We start from the raw sequence: 24,893 nt of genomic DNA, 5'->3' as shown, positions 1-24,893 counted from the left end.
ACAGCCAAGACAACTAGAAAAAGGAGACTGAAAAAGGTGTGTGCTTTAATAATCTGCTTCTAGGGGCTGATTGTTTTCAATAAAAATCTTAAGTTTTTATTTTTAGCTTGTTCACGTTGGCTGCGAGATCAGAGAAGTGGTTTTAGCTGTAATTTTATTTTGATCATGTTTATGCTGTGGCTTTGTTTCTTCTTTGATCATGCTTAAACATGTTTCAGACATGTTTGTTTGATGTATGCTGTTTTTTAAAGCACTCTTCCACATTGTCTGCTTGTGTTTTTTTAAACCAATGAATCATTGCAAAATATTTCTTAAATTAATTTTCCTAAAACATGCTTTCTGGACTTTTAGCCAACGGGAGACTGTTTTTAAACAAGAAAGTGTTGAACTGTTGTAACAGCATTGTTGAGCGCTTCACAGATTGGAGACAGTTTTAGGGTTGCAGAATACTCAATATTTCACACACAGAAATTTGAAGTCATCCTATCTATCCACAATAGCTGCAGTGCACTGACTTTTACAATTATTGGATCAAAGTCCTGTTTTCCATTCAGTAAAACTAGCTTGAAATTCATTCCAGCACTTCTTTTGTGGCTGTGTTGAATGTATGAAATAGGTCAACCCTGACTGAATTATTTTAAACTTCCCATGGGGACCGCTTGATACCGAACCTGTTTAATTTTGCAGGGTGAGGCAGGGCAGTCTCAATACTTGGAACATACACGTTCATGGATGACATTCTTTCTTCTGCTGCATGGGTGAGCAATTAGGAGAGTCAAGGAGAAGTCCCTCATCTATGGACAACATCTCCTTTCCCTCCCTGAAAGAAAAGCAGTACAAAAATGCTAGGTAGTCCATGGAGAGGGCTGTGTTGCGTGACTGCTGACCATCTGGCTGATTGATTCATCATGACCCTAAACAGTGAGTTGTAAGCATGGTCTGATGCCCTGGAGTTAGACACAAGTGTGCATCAGGCCTCAGGCAAGTCAAACAGCTCCTCCGCTAATGAAACAATGAAGAGCACACTACAGATCACTAGTTCACACCGCCCACTTCTTAGCTTTATAACCTACGAAATTATCAACCACGTTTCTCTCCCTCTCTCCACACGTATAATCATGATGGTGCTTTTATGATCATTATATTCATTCTGAACAGAAATGAATCCGTTCCTATCTGCAGCAGAACATGTGTATCCTGTTCTTCCTTTATTTGCTTCATTCCATAGATATAGTTGTGTTATATGGAAGAGGGGAAAAAACCCAAACACCACCAGGTAACAAAAGCAAGGGCGCTATAACATGAAGAACTGCTCTTTTATTGACTAAACCATATTGATTTAACTAGATGGTGAAACGGCCTGAGGTTTGTTCGGTAAGAAACACCGGTGTTATTCAACAAAATATGTTCCATGATGTACAATGAATGTGTTCTAATATGAGGCTGTGCGGCCGCTTTGCTTTCAGGGATGTAGTTAGGATTATTAGTCACTAATTGAAAATCTGAATTCATCCCAGATGAGTGGTAAGAAATGTATAGAAAGTATATTCACATGCGCTCTGGCTATAGCATTAGTTATAGTATATAGTTACAGTGCATAGTCCTCACACACACCTCCTCTGCTACCACTCTGACAGAATTCTTTGAAATACATATTTTCATTTTCTTAAACTACTTTTCTATGATTCTTTTATCAGTCCTGCTTTAATACTAGACTCTCTTACTGTTTCTAGGTTGACTTGCAAAATTATGAGAGGCAAAGAAAAGAATAACAATATGCTAACCGAGGGCAAGTTTATATAACCCGTACTATATCAGCAGTATTATTGACTCAAATGGGACTCCCCACACTATCTTCGTAGCCCAGTGTAAAGTTAGATTTTTGATGCCTGATAATATAGTGATTTATTTTAGAATTTGATATCTTGTGATTTACAAAACCCATTGTGCTAGAAACAAATCATTCAACCATTTGGGAATGTATTTAGGTTTTGGTTGAGTGATTTTTTTTTACCCTTTTCATTAAGACCTTAAGATTGTAAAAACAGTGTATTCAGACAAGAGGTTCTCCAGATCCAGTAGCCCAGAAGAGTGTCTGCTAATGGGTATCCGTGTTCTCTGATGTATCCTTCCACAGGCTGTGATGCAGAAATTTTCAAGCTGTAGCTTTGTGTTTCTTGTGATACAAGTTGCATTCAGAGCCCTGGTAGATCATATATATAAAATTATAGATATTTACCATGGTACAATATAGTCTAGATATTATTTATCTTAGGCCTTGTGTCGGTATAACTTGAAGGCTATTAAATGCATGCCAGAAAGAAAGGAAGTGAATTTAGTAGCTTGAGTTACTGGGGTTTGGGGTGGAGAGCTTAAGCTGCTTACAGAATTTTGATGCTTTCAGATGTCTAAAAAGATTTATCTTAATAGACAATCGGTAATAGACACAGTTCCACAGAGATCTGTTCTGCGTTGTTCAACATGCTCATAAATAACCTGAAAAAGAGGTTGAGCAGCAGGATGAGAAAATTTTTCACACGATACTAAGTTATTCAGCGTAGTGAGACAAAGGAAGACTGTGAAGAATTACAAAAGGATCTTATGCAACTGGGTGGCTAAGCAATCAAATGACAAATTAAATTATTCTTGATGAATGATGTAGTGATAAACCATGGGGAAAACCATGAGGAAAACATGCGTATCTTCACATATAAAACAATGGGCTGTGGACTGAGCATTACCAATGAAGAGTGAGGTTCTGGGGTTATGGCACATAAAGTTCCATGAAAATTTCAGATTGCTGCTTAAGAACTGTCAAACCCATATTAAATGTTAGGAATTAACAGAAAAAAAACAGAGAATTCAACAAAGAGCATTGCTATAGCACAACTCACCCACATCTTGAACACTGTGGGTATTTCCAATACAGGAATTAAGCAGCACCAAATGAAGTTATTAAGATCGATGTTGAAAACACAAAATCAGAAGTAGGTTTTAGTTCACTAGGCTGTGTGCATGCGTAGTAAATTCCAAAAGAACACTGTGAATGCTGAAAATTTGCATGGGTTCAAGAAGAGCATTGACAGGTAAGTGGATGAAAAATTTGTTGAGAACTATTAAGCACATAGAAAGCAATCAAGCTCAGGGAATCAGCTACACTGAAAAGAGTTGGAGGAAGGGAGATTATTCTGGGAGAGTATTATTTGTACTTACCATATTCTTTCTTTGTCACAGATAATTACTTCTGGACAATGCTGGAGTCTGTATATTGATCTAAGTAAACCTTGGTCTAAGCCAGTGTGGTCATTCTCATGTGCTGTGTGTGTATATACACACATACTCACATACAGAGTACACGAGAATATACATATGCCTATACTTATATATATACACACCGAGTACATGAAAATATATATATTCACAGAGACGCAAAATTTTGCAGTATGTGCTCATATAATAAACACATCTAAACACATACATGCAAATATATATAAAAATACATTGAAATATGTTGCTTACAAACACTGCCATCCTTAATAAGGGCATGGGTTTCACAGGACAGCTAGTGCAAACTGGCAAAACAAAGTACACTTCATTATTTCCATGACTATATAGCAATAAACATACACTGAAAAGATGTTAATGCATGACACTAAAACAGCTTATAATTTCACATAAGAACAGGACTCTCTGAGTAGTTAAATATAGTTTGCAGTTAATTATCCCAGCAGGATGTAAAATGGTTATAAAACAGATTGGTAAATCTGTTGGATATGCTTTTTTTTCCAAATATAGTGAAAGATACCAGCTGAAGTATCTCTGTAAAATACAGTGATGAGCCAGATTCACCACTGGTATGAATTTGCACTTATGATTTCTATAACCTCCTCTCACAAATCTTCTTTCCGCCATTTTTTACATAACTGATCGGGATGTCTGCATTTTACGTATTTTCATTTGTTGATGTATCCTCTCTATCACCAAATAATGTTGTCACTCTAATTGTCAAGAAATCAAGGTTTTCTATGAAAAAAAAAAGTTAAAAAAAATCTCAAGACACAGTATTTCAACAACTTGAACAGAAATTTACAAATGCATTTCTCTTCTGAAAAGATGCTTGGGTTTAGGGTATCACAGTGTGGAAGTAGACAATATCAATCAAAATTGTATTTTTTTATTTACTCAATTTTTTTGAAAGTAATACATTAATACTTCTCTAGATGTAAAATACTTATTTTTTATATATTCTTCATTATTGTTAAAATTACAAATATTACATTTGTCTCAATTATTCTCTCCTTTTATGTGTGACACATATAGAAAGATTATTGACCAAAAGTCAAAACATCCAATTAAATAAGAAAAATGCCAGTAATAAATGCATGGAATTAGGAAGCCATGCTGTAATATTGTACAACCATTTGTAAAGAGGTTTCACGAAAGTTTAATTGCTTAAATAGTAAACTTAAGGTATGTTCATTAAATATCTGTAGCAAATACCTCTATGTGTTAAAGGTAAGAGGAATGTAAATACCTGTCACATGTTCATGGGTGATGTTGTACCTAACATAGATATATTTGCCATTTTATGCAAAGATCAATTCAGGGGAAGCAAAATCACAATTCAGGAAGCCAAGTGATTCAATTTGTGGAGTAGTAACATGCACAACGGCATTGTCTTCTCAGATCCTAGATTTATTAGTGCTCACCTGATACCAGAGAGCGACAATCCAGAAGATGACAAAATCTATTTCTTCTTCCGTGAAAATGCAATTGATGGAGAGCACACCGGAAAAGCCACTCATGCCCGAATAGGGCAGATCTGCAAGGTAAAACGATGACTTCTTTGTGTAAGGTTGAATACACTTGCTGGACAGTTGCGAGTTATTTTAGAAAATGCGTTTTCTTGCCTGTAAACTATTCCATATGAACACTGGCATTGTATTGAAGCAGAGATCATCCCATGTGAAAAATAAGTACGGGATAACATACCCAAAGGTATATTATTCAGTTCTCTGTTTGGGGAAGCTTCACAAACTACGATGTTTTGTTTAAAAAGTCATGGGCAACTTCTGAGGCTTAGAACGTGTCTGCAAAGCAAAAGAAAGATTCTTTTACAGGAAATGTGATACTTCCAGGTAGGCCACAAACATTTGAAGAATTTACTTTTTAAAGGAATGTTATTACCTTTCCATTCCCACTTTAGTGAAAATCTTTAAAACAGAGGCAAAGGAAGATTTAATGAAACAGTTGTTTAAGCTTAGCTGTAGAAATGGGCAACAATTCAGAAGACTCTTAATGACTGCAGATTGAATCATTCATCCACACTGATAAACGTCCACATATTTTTCTGATAGGCTTTTAAAAATCTTTCTACAAATGAAACGATATTAATAAATGTTGTAGCTTTGGCAACTGTGATGTTTATAGTAAAATATCATGTTAATCCATAAACACAATTTCAGTATGGAGTCCTTGGTGGACTTTATTCATAAATTTTGCAGCTATACAATTGTTCCCACTGTCCTGGCATTTTTATCTACTTTGTTCACTTGTAACTTGCATTTCTACTTTGTTGCGACCTGGTTAATAATAATAAACCCTTTAAGCTTTACCAGGACATGGCAGCCTGGGAGCTCTGGTGCAAAATATTCTGCCTGTCTCTCTCTCTCCAGTGTTATACGTGTATTGCAATATATAAAGAGGGTTGGGTTTTCTTGGTTTTGTTTTTTAACTGATGTGCTACTATGAAATATGTAGCAATACAATGTAAAATAAGAGGAAATCAGAATTAGTGTCTTTGACAACATAATAATGCTTTTGTGTGTAGAAGGTGGATTCTTTTCTCTGTTTTCTGTAAGTAGCATTTGCTATATTTTCTCTGTAGTCTGTTGATGCTTCAAACGTAGACTGTTACAAGATAGTAATACAAAATACTTTTGTTATTAGAATGACTTTGGTGGACACAGGAGCCTTGTTAACAAATGGACAACTTTCCTCAAAGCGCGTCTGATTTGTTCTGTGCCAGGACCCAATGGCATTGACACACACTTTGATGAACTACGTAAGTGGCAGAAATGGCTTTCAATACAGAAACGTTTTCAGGTATTATCCAAATGAATTTAACTTAGTTTTCTTTTCCATCTCTTGTTATTGTTGCAGAGGATGTGTTCCTAATGAACTCAAAAGACCCTAAAAATCCAATAGTCTATGGAGTGTTTACAACTTCCAGGTACAGAATGTATCATTTTACTTGCGTGGAAGCTTGGGTGGCTGCTTGTTTTAAAGAGGTCTCTTTGTTAAAAATGTTTTTAAGAAACACAAAATTTTCTTAACCTTTGAACTGAGAAGTCAGTGGCAGTAAGAAGTAATGAATTAGGTTTCTTTTCTTATGAGCAATGTACATCATCACTCTGGAGCAAGTAATCACAAAGACTATCAGTTTCTCAGGCTGTTCTTGTGGTTGAATTGGCTTTTCATAGTGGGATCAGAATTTGTTGCCCTTTCCACACAGACCTGGAAAAATAACAGAAGCATAAATATGCTTCTTTGGGGGCAGGGTGAAACAGAAAATCTGTGGTGTGTAAAACTGGCTTGTCAAGAAGATATTCATAAAAAGTATTGCTGAAACCTGGAAAGTTTAACAATCTTTCAAAAGTTCTGTTATTGAATCATGTATAACTGTGACTTCAACGTTTTGGTTTCATTGTGCTTTCACCGAGACCGAAATTATACGTGTAGCTTCGACCTGAGGAAGGTTGGCAGTACTGGTTGCATTGCCACATTTATTTGTGAAGGGCAAAGGCTTTAGTTTCTAAACAGAATGAATGTTTGTAGTGATAACCAGGCATAGAAGAGAGAGATTTACAAGTACTTACGGTCTTCTGTAAGAAATCTTAAGGTAAGAAATGACACTGAATTTTGTGTGTGTGCTACCCAACTGAGAGTAGAGACTGCTAAAAAAACCCAGAAAAATGCAAAGTGTAGGAAAGAATTGAATAGTGCTCTAGGGACAGCCCCGTTGAAGTTTACTCAAATTGGGGCTTTGGCCTTCTGGGGACAATATGTTTTAAATAGTGGAACAGCAGCCATCTGCTTAGGAAAATGTCTGAGAGATCGTATCAGTTATGCTGAACTTTCACAAGAGGTGAGTTAGGATTGCTCTGAGAGCATGTCAGAGTTTTGATAATCAGCACATGCAATAAATTAGAAAGCAACAAGCTGCTATTCCCATAGCTCTTCCACTCGATTAAACTGACTGATAACTTAAAGAACCTGATTTGATTTCTTCTCCCCTCATTTTTAGTAATATCTTCAAGGGGTCAGCAGTGTGCATGTACAGCATGACAGACGTGAGGAGGGTATTTCTTGGTCCCTATGCCCACCGAGATGGCCCAAACTACCAGTGGGTTCCCTACCAAGGGCGAGTGCCATATCCACGGCCAGGAACTGTAAGTACCCTAAGAAATATAGTAATCTAAAATGGGAAAACTATGGAAAATATTTTCACACATTACATGGTCCTTGAACTGGGATCCAGGAAAGACTTTGAAAAAGATGATGAAATGGATAGGGTGGCAGAAAGGAAAGCTAACAATTCCTCCAGGTCCAAAAATATACTGATTTTCTTGTAAAGAATGAAGCTGCAATTGCAACTTCATTTGGATTTTAATTTTGGCATTCATATTAACAACTTCAGCAGAAGTTTGAGCAATGCCTGGAGAGCTTTGCTGAAAGTCAAATGTTTAATAAATTACTCTGCATTATCCTTTTCCTTGGAATTTGTCTTTGTTCCAAATATTGGCTGAATCATTCTTAGTGAGAATGAACAGAAAACAGAGCATCTGCCTGGCTGTTAAGAAACATTCAATTGTTCTTGACATCGAACCTAGTACTGTAAGATACTCCTGCAATGGATTGTAGAGTGACTATAATAATTTCTAACTCCCATTGGCATTTTTTAAAATCTATGCTTTTACCTGTTTCTCCGTTTCTAGTTTATGAATAACTAAAATATCAGCGTACACAAGACAACCATATTTACAACTCCCAACTGATGTCATCACATATAAATATTTAACTGCCTGTAAAGTTACCACTAGGCTAAGAAGATGGGACATTTATGAAAAAATCATTCCTTGTATACATTGGGATAGATCCTTAGCTAATATAAATCAGCTTGGCCCATTTAAATTCTGAAATACCATTGCTGAACATAAAATACATATGTACTTATGTATACATATAAACTTTTAAATATAAACAATATATCTGTCTAGAATATTCTTTTAAAAGTCTCCTTAAATATAAGGCACAAAACAAACCAGGAATAGCTTTGATCCTTTCTTTTAAATCATCAAGTTTTCTGGTTTTGTCTGGTAAGTTTTGAAATTGTTCATTCAAACCTGGTCTTTCAAATGATCTCCATCAGTCAGACAGTATATCTGCGCAGCCTAATGAAAATTACTTCCTAAGTAAAAGAAAACAGTGGCTCCCTGACAGCTGGATTCCTCAGCACTCCTGACTCCCTCACTCTGACTACTGAAGGGATTCCTAATTTTTTCCAGAGTTAAAACCCAAGCTCTGCAGCATAGGAGAGGTTTCTTTTCTCATTTGATGCTGAACTTGTTTGGGTTTTTTTTTAATTACTATAGTTAATACTGATATGGCCAGAGGGTTTTTTTGAAGTTGTATTGTTTTGCATCCCTGTGGAAAATGTGAAAAATTAGATATTCTTGGTATTCCTTGTATAGCTAATGTCATCTTCTTTTCCATCTGACAGACTTAATAAGTTAGTGTTCATTGTTCTGTTTATTTATATTCCTCTTTGATTCCAGTATTGATTAACTTTTCTAAACAAAACCCCAAAAAAACTATTATGTAAAACTACAGACAAAGAAGAACGTTACATGTTTCTAACACAGAAATAGACTGAGATAAAGAACTGACTGCTGCACAGGGGCTCTGTTACATTAATTCCTGAGCAGAGATCAGACGCAGCTCTATTGAGATTCTGAATACACAACTCAAATATTTGCCCTAGAGACTGGCAACACGTTAGCTCTGCTTGCCTCGGAACCTCTGAGTTATTCCAAGACTTGTCTGAGGGTCTTGAACCGAGGTCCATATGGGAGAACAATAACTTGATCAAATTCCCGAGAACAAGCAGAAAAGCAGGGACCTGAATCCAGCCCCTAAGTGACCTAAGCCACCAGATCTGTTGCCAAAGTAGGAAAATACAGTTAAGTTACATATACCTTTTTTTTTTTCTTTCTGGATACCCTCTCAGAATGAGTTTTACCCTTACAATTTCATTATAACATACTCACACTAAGAATCACAAAGAAAATGCAAAGGTGCTCAGATTTCATTGTAAACATTTTTCTTGCCTAAGGGCGAGAGTGATCCCAATTTATACCATTCTACATAGCCCTGCAGTCGCATCATGTAGTGCAAGAAGCCATGCCACTGTAATGATATTAATTAAAGAGTGGATGAGGCCATCAGTTTCTCCGAGCCTACTGCCAGTGACTCTAATCCTGGTGTTAGAATGAATGGTGAAAGAAAAAGAATTTCTTTTTTCTCTCACAGTTGCTAAAATTATTGTATTGTATTACTAGGATAAAACTGAATTTTAATTCAGTTCTACATCAGCTTCACATTTAACAAAGAAGTTGCCAGGATTTTTTCTTTAAGACCTGCAGAATTTTTATTTTTTTTTTTTAATGTTTTAACTGTATTTGGGAGAGGAGGGAGGATTTTTGCATATGCCTCATCTTGAATGAGATACCTCATCCTGAATTCATATCTGACTTCCTGTGAATTCAGCTACAGGCCTCAAGATTTCTCTGCTTCATGATACCAAAAATCTATCTTCAGTTATGACCAAAGCACTTTTGTTCCCACCAAAATGAAGATATTGATTTATTCTGTTGGATTCCCTAATGGGCCAGTTAGGCCAGTTATAACCCAGTTACCTCCTTCTGACTGATCGAAACCCCTGACATAGCCTATTGGGGACCAGCAATTGGATGTTAAATGCAAGAATTCTTTGACTCTACTTGAATCCAAGATCAAGGTCATTTGCCCAGACTTTTTCAGGACATTGTATTCATGCCTATCTTGTGCCACCTGAAAAAACTTTCTTTTTCCTTGATATCAGTGGGATCGATTGGGAATATAAACATGAATTCTGATGAAGCACCTTGCCAGTTAGCTTGACTCAGAGCCACTAATATCAATAGCAGTCCTGTCATTAGCACCAAGGATAATGTCTTTTTTGTGTATCCTGGTTTTGTGACCACAACATAAATAGACATGACAGGATTTTCCTTCTCAGGACAACTCAGACTTCATGTGGGTTGAGATTCCTCTGCAAGCAATTGGGACTACGGATGGGTTAAGTCTCACCTCTTGATGGTGCCCATTTCACTCCATTGACAAGGAAGGGAGTTATAATCTGAAAGAGCTTTATTTCATTTCAGTTAGTTTCCTAAAGTGGGATGGGATGACTGTGAGCCACAGCCTAGTCCGGGTAATGGACTTTAGACTTCAGATGTAAAAACACAAAGTTATTGTCATTTATTTATTCTCATGAAAGCAGGGGATCCAAGCAGTAATCTAGGTTTCATAATTGGGAGTTTCATTTAAACACACAGAATTATGACCCTAATTCTGGTTTTATGATTTTTCTGCATAAAATATATCTTGGTCAACATTGCTGCAAGTAAAATCCTTTGTCAGAAAATCAGCCAGAAAGTAAATATTCAAGCAATTGAAACACAGCTGAAATTCATTTACTTAAAATTGAGATGAATATTCATTTACTGCTTTTTTAGTGTTTGCCCAGCTGCAATTAACAGTACTTAGTTTGTGTAGTGATTTTTATACTTCAAGCACTTTACATATATTGTCTAATTAATCATTATTTAATTAATCTGAGTAATTAGTATTGAACTGTAGTTACAATATTAATCAAGATGTAAAGCAAACTTAAAATTGAAGTGTAGAATTTTAAAAACAGTCTTTGAGACAGACAATGGTTTGGCCAACTGATTTTATCCTTGTAATATTTCTGTACCAGAGAGCAAGAACTTATAATAATAAAAAAGCTGAAAAATGTTGACACAATAAAGTAGATAACTAACTTGCTTTCTGCTTAGTCTGCTCCACATGCATCAATCAAATGTCCTCCCTCCTTCCCTTCCTCCCTTCCATACCATATAATGGAACAGAATGTGGGAATTTGCTTACTAACAAATATGCCAAAAAGGGACAATTTACACTTTATAAGTCCATGCTGGAAGCGTCCCTTTGCTGAGTATAACAACTACTCCTTTTGACAATATTGATTTTTTAATTTCATTTCTGATGAATTATTAATAATTTGGATCAAGGTGATAGCAAAGACAATTGATTTCTTCTGCTGAGCATCCTGCAAGGTCTGGATTCTTGGTTAATGAGATGTTGTCCTCTAGGTTTTTAATTTAATTGGAAAATATTCTAGACATGGATATAAAGGGCAAATTATCTAGGGCATTTTAAAACCAGATGTTTATATTTCAGATTCAAATGCTGCAAACATAATTGTCAACTGGGTTTCGGGGTTTTGCATGTCTTAAATACGTATCTCTGAACAGATTAGGAGTGGGGAACACCAAGTTCTTTGCCGAGTATCTTTGGACTGGTGATTTAATGCCATTGTGGTTCATTTTCTTCACCCATTCAACATTACTAGCACACTTCTAATGATTACTTCAAAGTAACCTCTAATTGTTCATAAAATACTTATCAATTCTGCAGAAGAGACGAGGGCAAATAGTGGTGATTAGCCACAGTCCTCACATCTCCCCGTCGGGACGTGAGGTAGGTGAAAGTGGAGGAATATTTCTGTGGATACCGAAGCCACAGTCTTACCTCTCCTTCCCTTCTCAGCCTCTATGTTTTGCTCATGTTGGGCGAATGTGAGCACATAATTCTCTGCTTTTCACAAATTAGGGTCAAAACTGGCCCATCCATGGCTATATAAGGGGGCAAAGGGACTCTTTACTGTGTTAACTTCATGGGGATGAGCTTAATCCGAAGGGGACACCAACCTTTACGTTACTGCACAGCACACAACAGTGAGGACTTAGTTCTTCATTGAGTCGTCTCCTTTAACAGCATGAGCAGCAACACTCACATGAGGCTTTCTTTAGAATCAATGGAGAGAGGAGAGATACATTTAGGACATGACTCACTTGATTTGATTTAGTGTAACAGGATCCATGTTATGTGGACTACATGGATTCCACAGCCTTGTTGAGACAAGCAGGAGTTTGAAAAGTCAGTAGAACAGGGAATTGTCCCAGCAATTTGTTGCTGAAATGAAAAGGATTTGTTTCTTCAGAGAGGAATTGATTTCCAGTCAACTTCTGAACACAATACTTTGAAACTAAGATGGTGGCATAATTAATTAATTTTCTGTTGTATACATAAACAAATACTGAAATTGCCTGTCACATATTGAATGATTTTAGATAATTCAGGATTTCTTCCTTCTGCCAATTAAAGATTAACACTAATCAGTAAATGACTGAAAATCCTTTTAAACTGCATAGTAGTAAGAAAAACGATGAAGGAGTATCACTTACATTCTGTTAACTATATTGATTTAAATCCAAAATGAAAAAAAAATAGAGACTTTTAGTGACAGAATTAACTTTTGCTGTCTGTCATGCAACACTTAGATCCCCTGTCGTATTTAATTATAAACTGTAGTAGTTGCGATGATTGTAATGAAATGGATTTCTAATATGTTACTAGTGATAAACGACAAAATGTAAAGCATTTTATTTTTTATTTCCAGTGTCCTAGTAAAACATTTGGAGGCTTTGATTCCACCAAGGACCTTCCTGATGAAGTTATAACATTTGCAAGAAGTCATCCAGCCATGTACAACCCAGTATTCCCCATCAACAACCGTCCAATCATGATCAAAACGGACGTGGATTACCAGTTCACACAGATAGTAGTAGATCGAGTAGACGCAGAAGATGGCCAATACGATGTGATGTTCATTGGCACAGGTGAGAAGCCCTGAATCTTCTCCATCTGCTCCTCCAGGAGTTATGGAGACATAGATCAGATAAAATTTCATACTCTGAAAGGCAGAACACTGATTTATGATCCAGTGTATACCTGTGAAAATTTGGGGCAAGACTCAAAACTGTGCGCGTGGGGAGGTCTTTGTTACCTACATTCAGTGTTGCAGGTTCAGGCCGTGGCCTGCATAGCTTAATGCTTTAGGAGCTTTGCCAACTGGATTAAGATCAAACCACTCTCTTTTCAACTCCTGTTATTAGGGAATTTTATTAGAAATATCTTGCCTTACTAATTATAATTTAGTATTAAAATACGGGTTTTGACGTACCCATTTTGAAGTGCAGCATAAGAAATAGTAACGTGAATGAGACAAGTACCCAGCTACGGGAAATGTCTTGTGTGTCTTTCAAGTATTTCAAGTATTACCTTAATATGCCCAGCTCCTTAGCCAGAAGAGTGCATCATTTTACTTAAGATGAAGATATCTAGCACATGCAAAGTGTTTTAAGAAGAGTTGGTATTCAAATAGAAATGTGATATCCTTTCCAAAGCATTTGTGGAATCATTCAGCTTGGGAATTTCATAAAAGTGGAAATATGCACTCAGGAAAGATTTATTTTTTTTCCCCCGGAAAGGTAATAATGAGAAATAACAGTGGCCAGAAATTAGCTGATATGCATTTGCCTAAATTCAGTGGCTTCAGAACTATGCTGATTAGTAGTTGGTGGATCTGCTTCTTCACCTTTGAAGATTTTCCATTAGTTGGCTGGTGTTTCAGTTATGTTGAATAAAAGTATTTTAAACTGCTATTGAACATAATTGCTAGTAATTAGACATTGGCATCAGGAAGCCAAAACAAATCAAACCAAAACCCTACTGTTGCTTTTCAGCTTTGGACCAAAAAATATCTGTCTGGCTGTCTGTCTTACAACAGTCCAATTTTTGCCTTGTTTTAAGTACAGTTCTGGTGCTCTAGACCTGGGGTCAGATTTCCAAAGCAATAAATCTCAAGATCTCTTTCATGCTGATGCCTGAAATATATTATGAGTAAACTGAGAGCTGATGAAGCTTTGTGTACCAAACACAGTGCATGCGTAGCAATTCAGAACATTTACTGCAGGAAATGCAGCTCTGCAGAAAGTGTTCCAGCTCTTTAAAGCTGTGAAGTGAGTTATTAGATACCAGTGCTACAATATGTTCTTGCATAAAACATTGAAAAGTAGTTTCATATGACTTTACACAACACAAATATTTTCCATCACACGTTAGAAACTTCAATGCCATCTGCAATTGGCAGTGTTTTGTGCCTTTCAACAAGTCTTCTCTGACCTGATTCAGCCCAGAAAAAAAATTAATGGCAATACTCCCCTTGGCTGCGATGTGAGGGAACAAGCCCTTCAGCATCCAGAGTTTGATGCTGAACAAACATGAGGAGCTGATTTATGTCTACATCTTGAGCACAAGAGGTGGCATTTATCTCACCAAAGTCTGGCATTCAGTCTAAGAAAGATGCTTTGGCTTCTGCAAGGGAGAGAGATAAGTGCTTCCAGAGAAACTCTTTCCTCAAGGGTAAGATGAATAGTTGCGCAGAAGTTCCTATCTCTTTTCAGACAGTACACGAAGACTTGCTTAAACCCGAGCTATAGCTTTTAGACAGTTATCATTACATATAGTGGTTCTTACCTAAATTAGTCAGGCAAGGTCTCCCTCTGAAAGAGCCTCAGTGGTATCTAGCTCTTACCTTTGAGTTGGGAATTTACACGCTCACTGAATTCCCTAAACCACTAGTATTCAGGTGTGTGGTAAACGCTCTGGATCCCATCTGACATTGCTGATATTTGCACCCAAGAATTGTAAGAAAAGTATTGAAAGGTTATTGCTTGCATTTGCCAAAAGAGATTTCAGCACCAAAACCACAGCTTCGTAAGTGCAGTGTTATTATTTCTTGAGATATTACTTTTTTCTATAGAAATTGTTCTTTTTCCAGCAGGAGGTTATACCCTCATGGGACAAGAACAGGCACTGCAACACCTGTGCTTGGAGCTGGGGCACAAAAGGTGCTCCTCTGAGCTCACTGTCCTTATTGCGGTTTTCAGAAGGAGGAAAGGGCATCTACCACGCAGGGGGAAAGGCAAAGAGGCAGAACTGAGGCCCTGCTCCAAGTCAAAGGAACCAGAAACAGATACACAATCAGTGCCTATTACATCTTCCCCCAGCAAAGAACAAGACGGGGAACAGATTAGGGACTCTAGTCACAGTCCAGTTTTCCGCTTGATGGTCTGGACTATGACAAAGCCAGAATTAAGCTCTCTGGGGTGTGACTGGGTTTTTCTGTGCAGGTCTGTCCCATCAGATTAGATACATTTCTCTCTATTTTCCCACTGCCATTGCAGCAATCTACATTATTCCCACACGCTGCTGCACTTCAATATGTTGAAGAAATACTTTTTTCTTTTCCTTTTCATGAAATAACTGATGATAATTGAACACAACGTAATTACCGTCTATCCAGTGTGGTCACATTTTCCTTTCCTGTGGGTGAAATCTTTAGCCGAGCAGTTTCTTTCCCACTGTGATTGTACCAGTGTGTTTCACAATGGAAATAAAATCATATCGGCATGCTTGAAATTATATCAGAAAAAAACAGGATTTAAGATATACACTTAATGCATATCCTGAGTCTCTGATATTTGGGATCATTTGGCACAGTCAAGGTACATCTGTCAGTAAAGCAAATTAATAACAGTAATCTTATCTTACTGAGCAGAGCCTATTGATCCTAAAGGAGAAGCCTGATTCCATTTGTGTGAAATTGTTTGAAATACTACTCTGTAAAACCTGATCTAGAACTCAGATAAAGCCCCACTTTGGTACCCGTGGCCTGACCAGAGTCGCCGAAGTGATTAACACGGTGTATCTTTGACCTCAGAGGCTTTCGTGAGCATCAAGCCACTGTAATTGTTGCAGGATCCACTTAAAAGTCAGACCTTTTTTTGAAACAACGTTATCTGGGGAACTCGTGTCTGCTCAGTGCCCCACGCAGGCTCCACAATTTCCCTTGTGCTGTTTTATCAAAAATCCCCCTTTATTTCTGGAATATGGCTTTTGATGGATTGTGACTGAGGACAGCCATAGGTCAACACAGAATACAATCATGACACATTGCTAGACTGTTAAATTTATTAGATCTGAGTTCTCTTTTTTTTTACCCATACAATGTATTTTCCTCAAAACTACAGTCATCAAATTATCAGGATAATTAAGGAAATGAACTCATTGATTACATCACACATATAACTAACGTTAAATTATCTGTTGTTCTGAATTATTCCGTTGCAGAAATGTGGATTTTTTTTCTTCTTGTTTTAAAGTTTATATTACATTTTTTCTGTATTGTTCTCAATATTTCTTCAATTAAATATATTTAATTAGTAGCAGTAACCATAATGGAAACCACTTCCCAAACAACTTATCTAGTATATTTTATTAGTTTAGTTTGTACATGTAGCTGCCTAAAAAAAAAGTTGTGCTTCGCTTTGTTGTTGTTGTTTTAAGAAAGAAATGTTTTTCTTTTTAAAAAAGAATCTATGAACTTGTGACTAAGGAAAGAAAACAGTGATGTAGATATTGTGTGGAAAACAATCGCATCTGTCTAAACTTCAAAAAATATGTATTTAGAAACCAACATCTGCTTAAAGGGAAACAGATGGAAAAATGAAAATTTCAGCTCTACAGGATGTTCTAGGATTTCTAGAATATTTTAATCCAAATTCCTGTAAAAAAGTTGAAATGCCAGAATTTTCTAATGAAATCCGTAGCTTTTAAGATAGTCAACTTATAAAAAGGTGTAATCTATTTGTTTCAATTTAGTCTGTATTTCCAATATAGAAATGGTGAGTTATCATCTTTTTAGTCAGAAGTTTCAACTAACACACGAGTGTATATAAATACAAAATATGTTTTGATTTTGTGTAATTGTTGTTTAATTCTTGTTTTGAGAATCTTGACCTTTAGACTTCTGTTACTTTGAGAATTTTAGCCATTTTAAAATGCCTTGTATTTTCCTAAACTATTACTGATATAGAACATGCAACATGAAAGGTCCTCAGGAACATAGTTGTTATTCCTAGGATACATTTCCATGGCACTACACTTAGCTGGTTAAAAAGAAAAGCTGCATCCAGAGTTGTTTCCATTTCAGAGAGTCTGCGATAATGTGTACCAACCTAGAAATGATCCGGTTTTGTTTGTTTTTTTTTTTTCCCTGCTGAAAATTCTTTTTGTGAAAACAAACAAATAAATCACAGATGCAGAAGCTGTAAAACAGAGATGGTCTTAAGTCACAAAGCATATTCACAAAACCAGAAGCTGTAGCTCTGGAATTTCAAGCGTTGGACTTGTTCATGTTAAAGCCAATTGCAAAATCCCACGAATGTAAATGGATATAGTATTAAAATGCTGGCACACACCTATTTTTAAATAGAAGATACAAGTTGTATTGCCTTTTACCCCCCAGCGAAGACTAGTATCTAACACACAGAGAAATATTGATGCCTTAAGGGGTTTATACATCTTAGGTACTTTGTTTGACATGGGGAAGATCGCCTGTACTTAAGAGGTCTAACAGCTTCATCTATCTAACAACATTTGTCCAGATGTTTTTCTATCTGTACTGAGCCTTCTGACAGCATCTTCACATGCATTTTAAGAATGACAAACATCATATTCAAAATGGACAATAAAACATGCCTGGGTAAATTTAGCACATTTCCTTCCTCAGTTAAATGACTGAAACATCTGCCATTTTATACTGTCACTTAAATAGTATTTCGGTCCTTTCCATTCTTTAATAACTGTAATAGTATTTATCATCTTTGTTGCATTTTGATAGTTGAAAGACTTCAGTGAAATATTCTACTGAAATTCAGTGATTTTCTAGGTTATTTTGAGTAGCAGTTGGCATTTTGAACAAGTGCTCAGAGATATGCAGCTTCACAATCTTTGTATGTGAAATAATTACATATCACAAGAAACTCTGGCTGCTCTGAAAACGAAGTATGCTTCTTAAGCACCTGAAAACTTTTTTTTTTTTTCCCTTCTTTTCAAGATATTGGAACAGTTCTTAAAGTGGTTTCAATTCCTAAGGAGACTTGGCATGACTTAGAGGAAGTCTTGCTGGAAGAAATGACAGTCTTTCGGGTAAGTGTGGCTAAATTTCAAGTGTCAGGTTGTAGATTTCTCTGTGGACAGCTGCAAACTAAACTTCTTGCAGTCTAGCCAAGGAATAGCCTGGCATAACCCTCTAATTAGCTTGTCGTTTAGAGACCCAGACACTAGTCAAAATAAACCTTGAAACTTTCAGTGCTAGCTGGAGGTTAATGATAAAGGAAATGGCATTCTGGACTCTTGTTTTGTGGTTTAAAAAGTAAATTAGTATCTCTGAGTCTTAGAGCTATTACATGCTGTAGTTACATATGTATCTGTGCGAGTCTGGGAATAATGCCTGTCTGTTTTCTCCCACAGAAATATACAATACACGACTTTTATAGTTGCATCAACTCTTAACACTCTTCAGACTATCAGCATAATGTAACTAGGAAGATACTTTAGGAAAAGCAGTGATCTGCACAGATTTCTTATGCCCAATAATCTGAGAAACAAAGGAAGTATTTATGTTGTCGAAGGTGACTTTAGGGTCTCATTTTCATGGTACGACATAGGCCACCATAAACACCCCCTAATCTTTAGTACTTTTTTGTGAAAATCAATCTCTTCCATTTTTCCTATCTGAGCTGCCTAAAATATAAGGCATCCCATAGGCACTCCTGCAAGTCGAGGCAGAGTAAACCTTTCAAACACTTTCCAGACAGAACCCAGGGACGTCTCCTGTTTTGTACACAACAACGAATCATTTACATTCCCCACGTTAGTCTTTTTGTCAGTGCCGTTTTTATGGCACCGTTTCACAGGCCCCAGGCTTTCGGGGGGTTAATACCTAGCTGGGAGGGCAAGGTTAATCTGACAGTGTGAAGATGATGCTTGTGTGCTTGGAGAGCCCCGCATCGCTTGGTCTCACTCCAGATGTGCTGACAAGGGCTCAGAACCCGCCACAGGGGCCCAGCCGCCATGTCCTCATCATACTCAGTTGCTGTCCCTTTATCCCTTTATATCCTTTATATCCCTTTATCTTTGTTTTCTAAACAGACACAACATATCTAAACAGAGCTCATTTATCTTTATATTGTTATTTTCAATTATTTTTTTTTCTCTTATAGGCAATCTTGCCTTTCCTGGTACCAATCTTGCACAAGTTTCAAGGGCAAGATACTACTGAAAAATGTGTGTCTCTCTTTCTGCAGTCCATGGAGTTTTTTGAGGGCAGAAATGTGGTGGTTTTTTTCGTAGTTAGAAACTATGAGGAGAAAAGGAGACAAGTAATTTGTGGCTCCCAGCTTTTTCTCTTTTTTATACACGCAAAAGTCATTACATTAATGCAGGGTAATTTGGCAATTGTTGATAATGTATGAGTCTCTTCCCTAAATCAAGTAGAAGTGCCAAGGTAAAGCAGATCAGAGAAATATAGAAGTGAAAGAAATAAAATAAATGGAGTGAAAGTTTTATTTCAGAACGGCTTTACAGAAGCAGTATGGTTAATGGCAAATTCAAATCTGGTATTTTACTTTACATGTGTATTTATTCATTACACAAAAGGATTTTGGTGTTCTGATTTACTTGAAAGCTCATTTATCTCATTTGGCATACATTTAAGCTTTGAAGAACGCATTAACGTACTTCAGTGGAACAAGCAGAATTTGTATGCGTAAGATATGGATCTTTCAATAGGGAATTTGCAATAGATTTTAAATGTACCTTAACCAAATGCAATTTTTCTTTAGTTACTAAAGAGTCTATGTGCATCATAAAGAATGTATTTTGATGGTTAAACTGCAATGTGCTGAATACAATGCTTTTCATTCATAATTCCACCAAACTGAAAGCCTTCCGTATCTATTACATTGATAACAAATGCCTCTTTTAACCCCATTTGTGCAATATTTCTCTGAACAGCTGAGCAAACAAACTAATGAGTTCAATTTTCATTCAAATGTTACACTTAATTGATGCTTTCTAATATAAGGTCTATTAACCCATTTGTAAAGGCAGGTCCACATGCTTAACATCCACTGACCCATATCAAATTCTCTCAGGATTAGCAAGTTGAAAGCTACACAAGTGTAAAAGCTTAATAAGGACTTTATTAATGTACATAACCAAAAATATGATGTATGGGATCAATACTAGACTTTTAAACGGAACAAACTTCATAGAGAATTGACTTGCACACTTTGTAGCCAAATGATGCCTCTTTTGCTCTCAGGATTAAATCCATTCAAGCAGCTGGACCTAAAACGTGTAACAGCCTTTTAATCAGATCTTATTCTGTTAAATATTTCCTGCAGTCTCTCATGTAAAAAATTAGATATTGGTTTGACATGTGCTTGCTACAGATAAGTATAATTAAGAGTAGACTTAGCTAGGTGAGCAGTAACTCTCCTAGTGACCCGTTTGGTTGGTTAAATAATGGGTATTCCAGGGTGCAAAAAAATTCTTGCCAGTTTTAGTTCTGTGTTCTGCAAATAGGAGTAATTTCTTTGTAGGCAAATAGTGCGGTGCAGTCAACAAGATTACATTTGGGATTAAGGCTTGTTCTTGTGAATAAGATTTTGCAGGAACAGAGTTTTCACCTTGCTATGGTTAAAGGGTGCTGCTTATTTTAGTGTTAGCACCTTTAATATAGTTATCTACATACTTTGATACAGCCATTTTATATATAGTTTTATACAGTTATTTTCATATTTTCTGGGAGGTTCTTTAAATGTAATTTTAATACTAAGTGCAGATATTAATTTCAAGATGTGAAACTAGTAACAAAGTAATCACAATGAAACTGTAAGAATCATGGAAAATTATATGTCTACAATCAACACAGCAATGCACCCGAAGATGTACACGCATTTCTAATTCACTTATAGCTAGAAAATACTCCACTGCAAAAGACAAGAAGAAGCACTATCACTAAAGACTGTCCAGTTTAATTTCAAGGTTTCTGGGTTGGGCAAATAGCATTCTAGCAGAGCTTTTATGTTTCTAGAACTCATTTTATGTTCTAACTCTTTTTTCCCCCTAGGAACCCACTGTTATTTCAGCAATGAAGATTTCCACAAAACAGGTACTATGCTCACAAACTTTAAATCACTTTTAAATATTTATTGGTCTGTGTCTTTTAGAGACAGTAACTTGGCAGTCAGTAGAGACATATTAATTATAGCAGCAGTATCCCATCCCTTTACATAAACATCAGTAGTTTCTCAGGAAAATGTGACATGCAAAGGAGAAAGGAAAAGCCTACTTTGTGTTACTTACTGGTAAGGTGGAAACTAAACACAAACTAACGAGCTGTCTGGAGGTTCTCAAGAAAAAAATAATCCACATTATGGAATGTTCTCCTGACAGAGAAACTGTTCAAAAGGAGTGGCTCATCTTGTTCCCTTACTTCAATGGGACAAGTTCTAGTCGCTGTTGGAATGAGCTAGTACAAAATGCAGAGAGTGGAAGCAAAGGCTGGAAATGAGACATCCTCCTGTCTTTCTGTCCAATGCCCATTCCATTCCTGGATGTGCACCATTCAGGTTGAACAAAGAAGGTAGATTTGATTTAGTCCAAATTTTCCATGGCCTTCTGGTTCAGTGACATAATTAGGACATGGGTTCCAGACTCAAAATTTATATTTCCTACTTTCTGTAGAGTGCACTAATAACTAGCTTCTTAAAGATATGTACTACAGCCTTCATTGTAGAGCAGACCATAACTAAAACTAACTGGACTTCTTGATGGATGGAGGTAAAGTTGTGTCTTGTTTACAGTAAAGGTGATTCATGCAATTCTGAGCAATTATGGGCAATTACTATTAGGCTTCTTTGTGAAGCAGCTGATGAATTACGTAGTTGTGCAAAGAACTTTGGGTTGCAGTCCAGGAGCAAAGCAGGTATTAGGGGCCTATCTTCCACTTCTGCCTGGAATTAGGTAGATGGACCCCGGGCACTGTAATTTCCTATCTCAAAGGTCTAAGACATAAAATTCAGTGTCAAATTTAATATAATAAACTTTTTCACATTTGTGTTGATTTGGAGCCTAATTCAGTAAATGCAAGCAACTTGTTCACAGTCATTAATTTTGCTATTAATGTAATTTTCAGTAAAGAAGAGATTCGGTGTTACTTCCAGGACTGGGTGCACTAAAAATTCTGTGTGTTATAAATAAGATTTAGTTAATTCATCTTCCTCACTCTATACGTTATTAAACTGAAGTTGAATTCATTCTGTAATGGGCAGAGCCCAATATTATGTTTGAAATGCTGCATATTTAACTCAGAATTCATTGCATTTAGGAAAACTGTCTGAAAACATTCATGTATTTGACAGAAAACATTTTGTTTGGGGACACTCTTCTAAAATAGTTTACCACCTAAAATAACAAAAATGGCAGAACAAAAAAAATGGGCTATTGATTATCGGGATACTTAAAAACAAACCTGTCAAGTTGTATATATGTTCACATCATACCAAAATGCTCTGCTTTGGATTGTTTTTATAAGTACATTCCCTTAAAGCAGCCAATTATATTTGATAATGGACTGTGCATTTTCATGCAACTTCTTCTTCAAAGCGTCTTTAGTTATGCAGGAGAGATTACAATTTTCCCTGAGCCTTCTGAAAACAAATTTACACTGCTAAAATTGTCTAAAGCTAAAAAAGAGCATAAAACGCAAGTTATTCAGGCAGAGTTAAACTCATGAAAAATCAACGAGCCTCAGGCTAAAAATGACAGAAGCATGATACGGTGTGACAATCTTTTGGCACTGTGTCTCTGGATCAAACAAGTATATGGCAACATGTTTGCATTTTATATTTATGATTTAAAAATACTGTAGTTTTATAACTCAAACACTTTACTCATTCTGTTCTGATAAGCAGGGCGTTTTTCATATAAACAGCACGATAATTCTATGCATTGTAGAAAGCAGGAGCATGAAATGTAAACAGTAAAACCAGCATGTCCTGTTGAATAACTTTAAAGCAATCACTTCATTTTACTTGTTTTCCACTAAAAATTCTTTCATCCGATTACAAAAACATGGTACGGGGAGTTTCTCTTTATTTTCGAATGTTTTACTACACTGGTTGTTCAAAGCTACGTCTTTTGCCATCGTGCCAGGATGATACATTACAAATGACTCTTTTTCCTAAAGACCAAAATCTACAAACTCTTCAGGAGCAGAACTTAGCTTAAGTTTTAAATAATATAAAACTCTAAGGTTCCCATGCCCCTCTCTACGAGTGTGAATTTGGCCCTAGAGTGAGAGTGACTTTGAGCAAGGAAACTTAGCCTTTATGTGTAAAACCAGGCCTTGATACGGTCCTTCTCAATTCTGCTGTCTTTAGTGCACAGGAATGATATTTATATTTTCTCACTGAAGCTACATATTCCTCCTAATTTCCTAATTGGGTTGAGCGCCCTAGGCTTGTGTAACCTTATCGCCTAAACAACTTACGCGTGGCTAACAATAGACACCAACCTTCAGTGGACAGCATCCATAGAGCCACTGTAGCACCCTGCAGCTGCCTAAATTCACAATTCTGTGGGAGCCAGGCTTGCAGGGAGCCCTTGGCTACCACTTGGCCCTGAGTCTGTCAGGTGGGAGCTTCATAATTCTCCCCTTGATTTAAAAATGCGGAAGTGAGCCAAAAAGTCAGGCCTGGCTTTCACTCAAAGGTGACTTTTTTTGTGGAGCAAGCTCTTATCTGTTTGTCAGGGTCAGGTCTGTGATCCCCTGTTTCAAAAAGCCATTGGATTCCTGGTAAGATGGGGAAAAAACAAGGAGATCCTTGGCTGATACAGGGCAGCTCCTCGTCTGGTGAACTGCTACGAAGAGCTTTTATTTCTCCTCCATAAGATCCTCAATCAAAGGCAAGGCAGAGACCTTCGGAAAGACCTTAGTGACTACTTTTATGGTACTTTTCCCAAAGTACTGAATTTTATTCAGAAATTACCATTTCTGTCCATAGTGAGCATACAGAAAGGACCAATTCAAAATGGAGGTGTCACTTAAACAGCCCCTTGAACTATTCTGCATCAGGTACTTTTCAACATATGAAATTAAATTAAATGGGATTTGAACCTCATGCTCCCGAAAGTTCCTTTTAAAATTCTGCCTAAGTTCTTCTTTTTAAGCATTACATTTTTTCATCTTTCTTTTTTTTTCAAATAATTTTTAATGGAAAATTCTCAGTGATCTCTTTGTCTGACTTCTAGGCAAACGCTGCTTTTTGGGCAGCAATGTGGGGCAAACAGAAACCACTGGATTGCTTAAAACATTAGTTTCCTCAGCTTTTCTGGAGTTCTGATACATCTGCAAGAACTTTTAGAGAACATTTCCCCCACCCCCCACCCCGATTTGATCTGATAATCAGCTGATTTATTAAATTAACAACCTCTTGGGAGACACTCTTTGCCCAAAAGGCAGTTTGTATGGCAAAGTTAGGTCAGACCATTGATGCAAATCAATCTATTACTAGTTTCTGATTTTTGTACTGCCTGGATTTATATATTATTAGTGTCCAGAATAATGATCACCAGCTGGAGTCTGAAACCATGATCAGAAGAGCAGCAAACACAGCAGCAGCCTTCAGGCTGTGCAGCACCTGAAACACATGCTGAACTTTATGAACTTATCTACAAGGAAGAGTCTT

At 36.7% G+C, this 24,893-nt stretch overlaps 1 protein-coding gene across 1 annotated transcript in view; it reads left to right on the top strand.

Annotated features, from left to right (window-relative positions):
* Positions 1-24,893, top strand: part of SEMA3A (semaphorin 3A) — a 170,490-nt gene that overhangs the window by 127,526 nt on the left and 18,071 nt on the right. The window contains exons 7-13 of the mRNA XM_054183185.1: positions 4,687-4,829; positions 5,950-6,064; positions 6,163-6,232; positions 7,307-7,451; positions 12,848-13,067; positions 18,191-18,282; positions 21,272-21,313. Of these exons, the coding sequence (XP_054039160.1) occupies positions 4,687-4,829; positions 5,950-6,064; positions 6,163-6,232; positions 7,307-7,451; positions 12,848-13,067; positions 18,191-18,282; positions 21,272-21,313 (827 nt within the window). The remainder of the gene's footprint in view (positions 1-4,686; positions 4,830-5,949; positions 6,065-6,162; positions 6,233-7,306; positions 7,452-12,847; positions 13,068-18,190; positions 18,283-21,271; positions 21,314-24,893) is intronic.

Source organism: Rissa tridactyla, chromosome 1, assembly GCF_028500815.1.
Source record: "Rissa tridactyla isolate bRisTri1 chromosome 1, bRisTri1.patW.cur.20221130, whole genome shotgun sequence".
NCBI classification, from domain to species: Eukaryota; Metazoa; Chordata; class Aves; order Charadriiformes; family Laridae; genus Rissa; species Rissa tridactyla.
The sequence above is the reverse complement of the archived record's forward strand: the minus strand, read 5'-3'. Positions and strand labels throughout refer to the sequence as shown.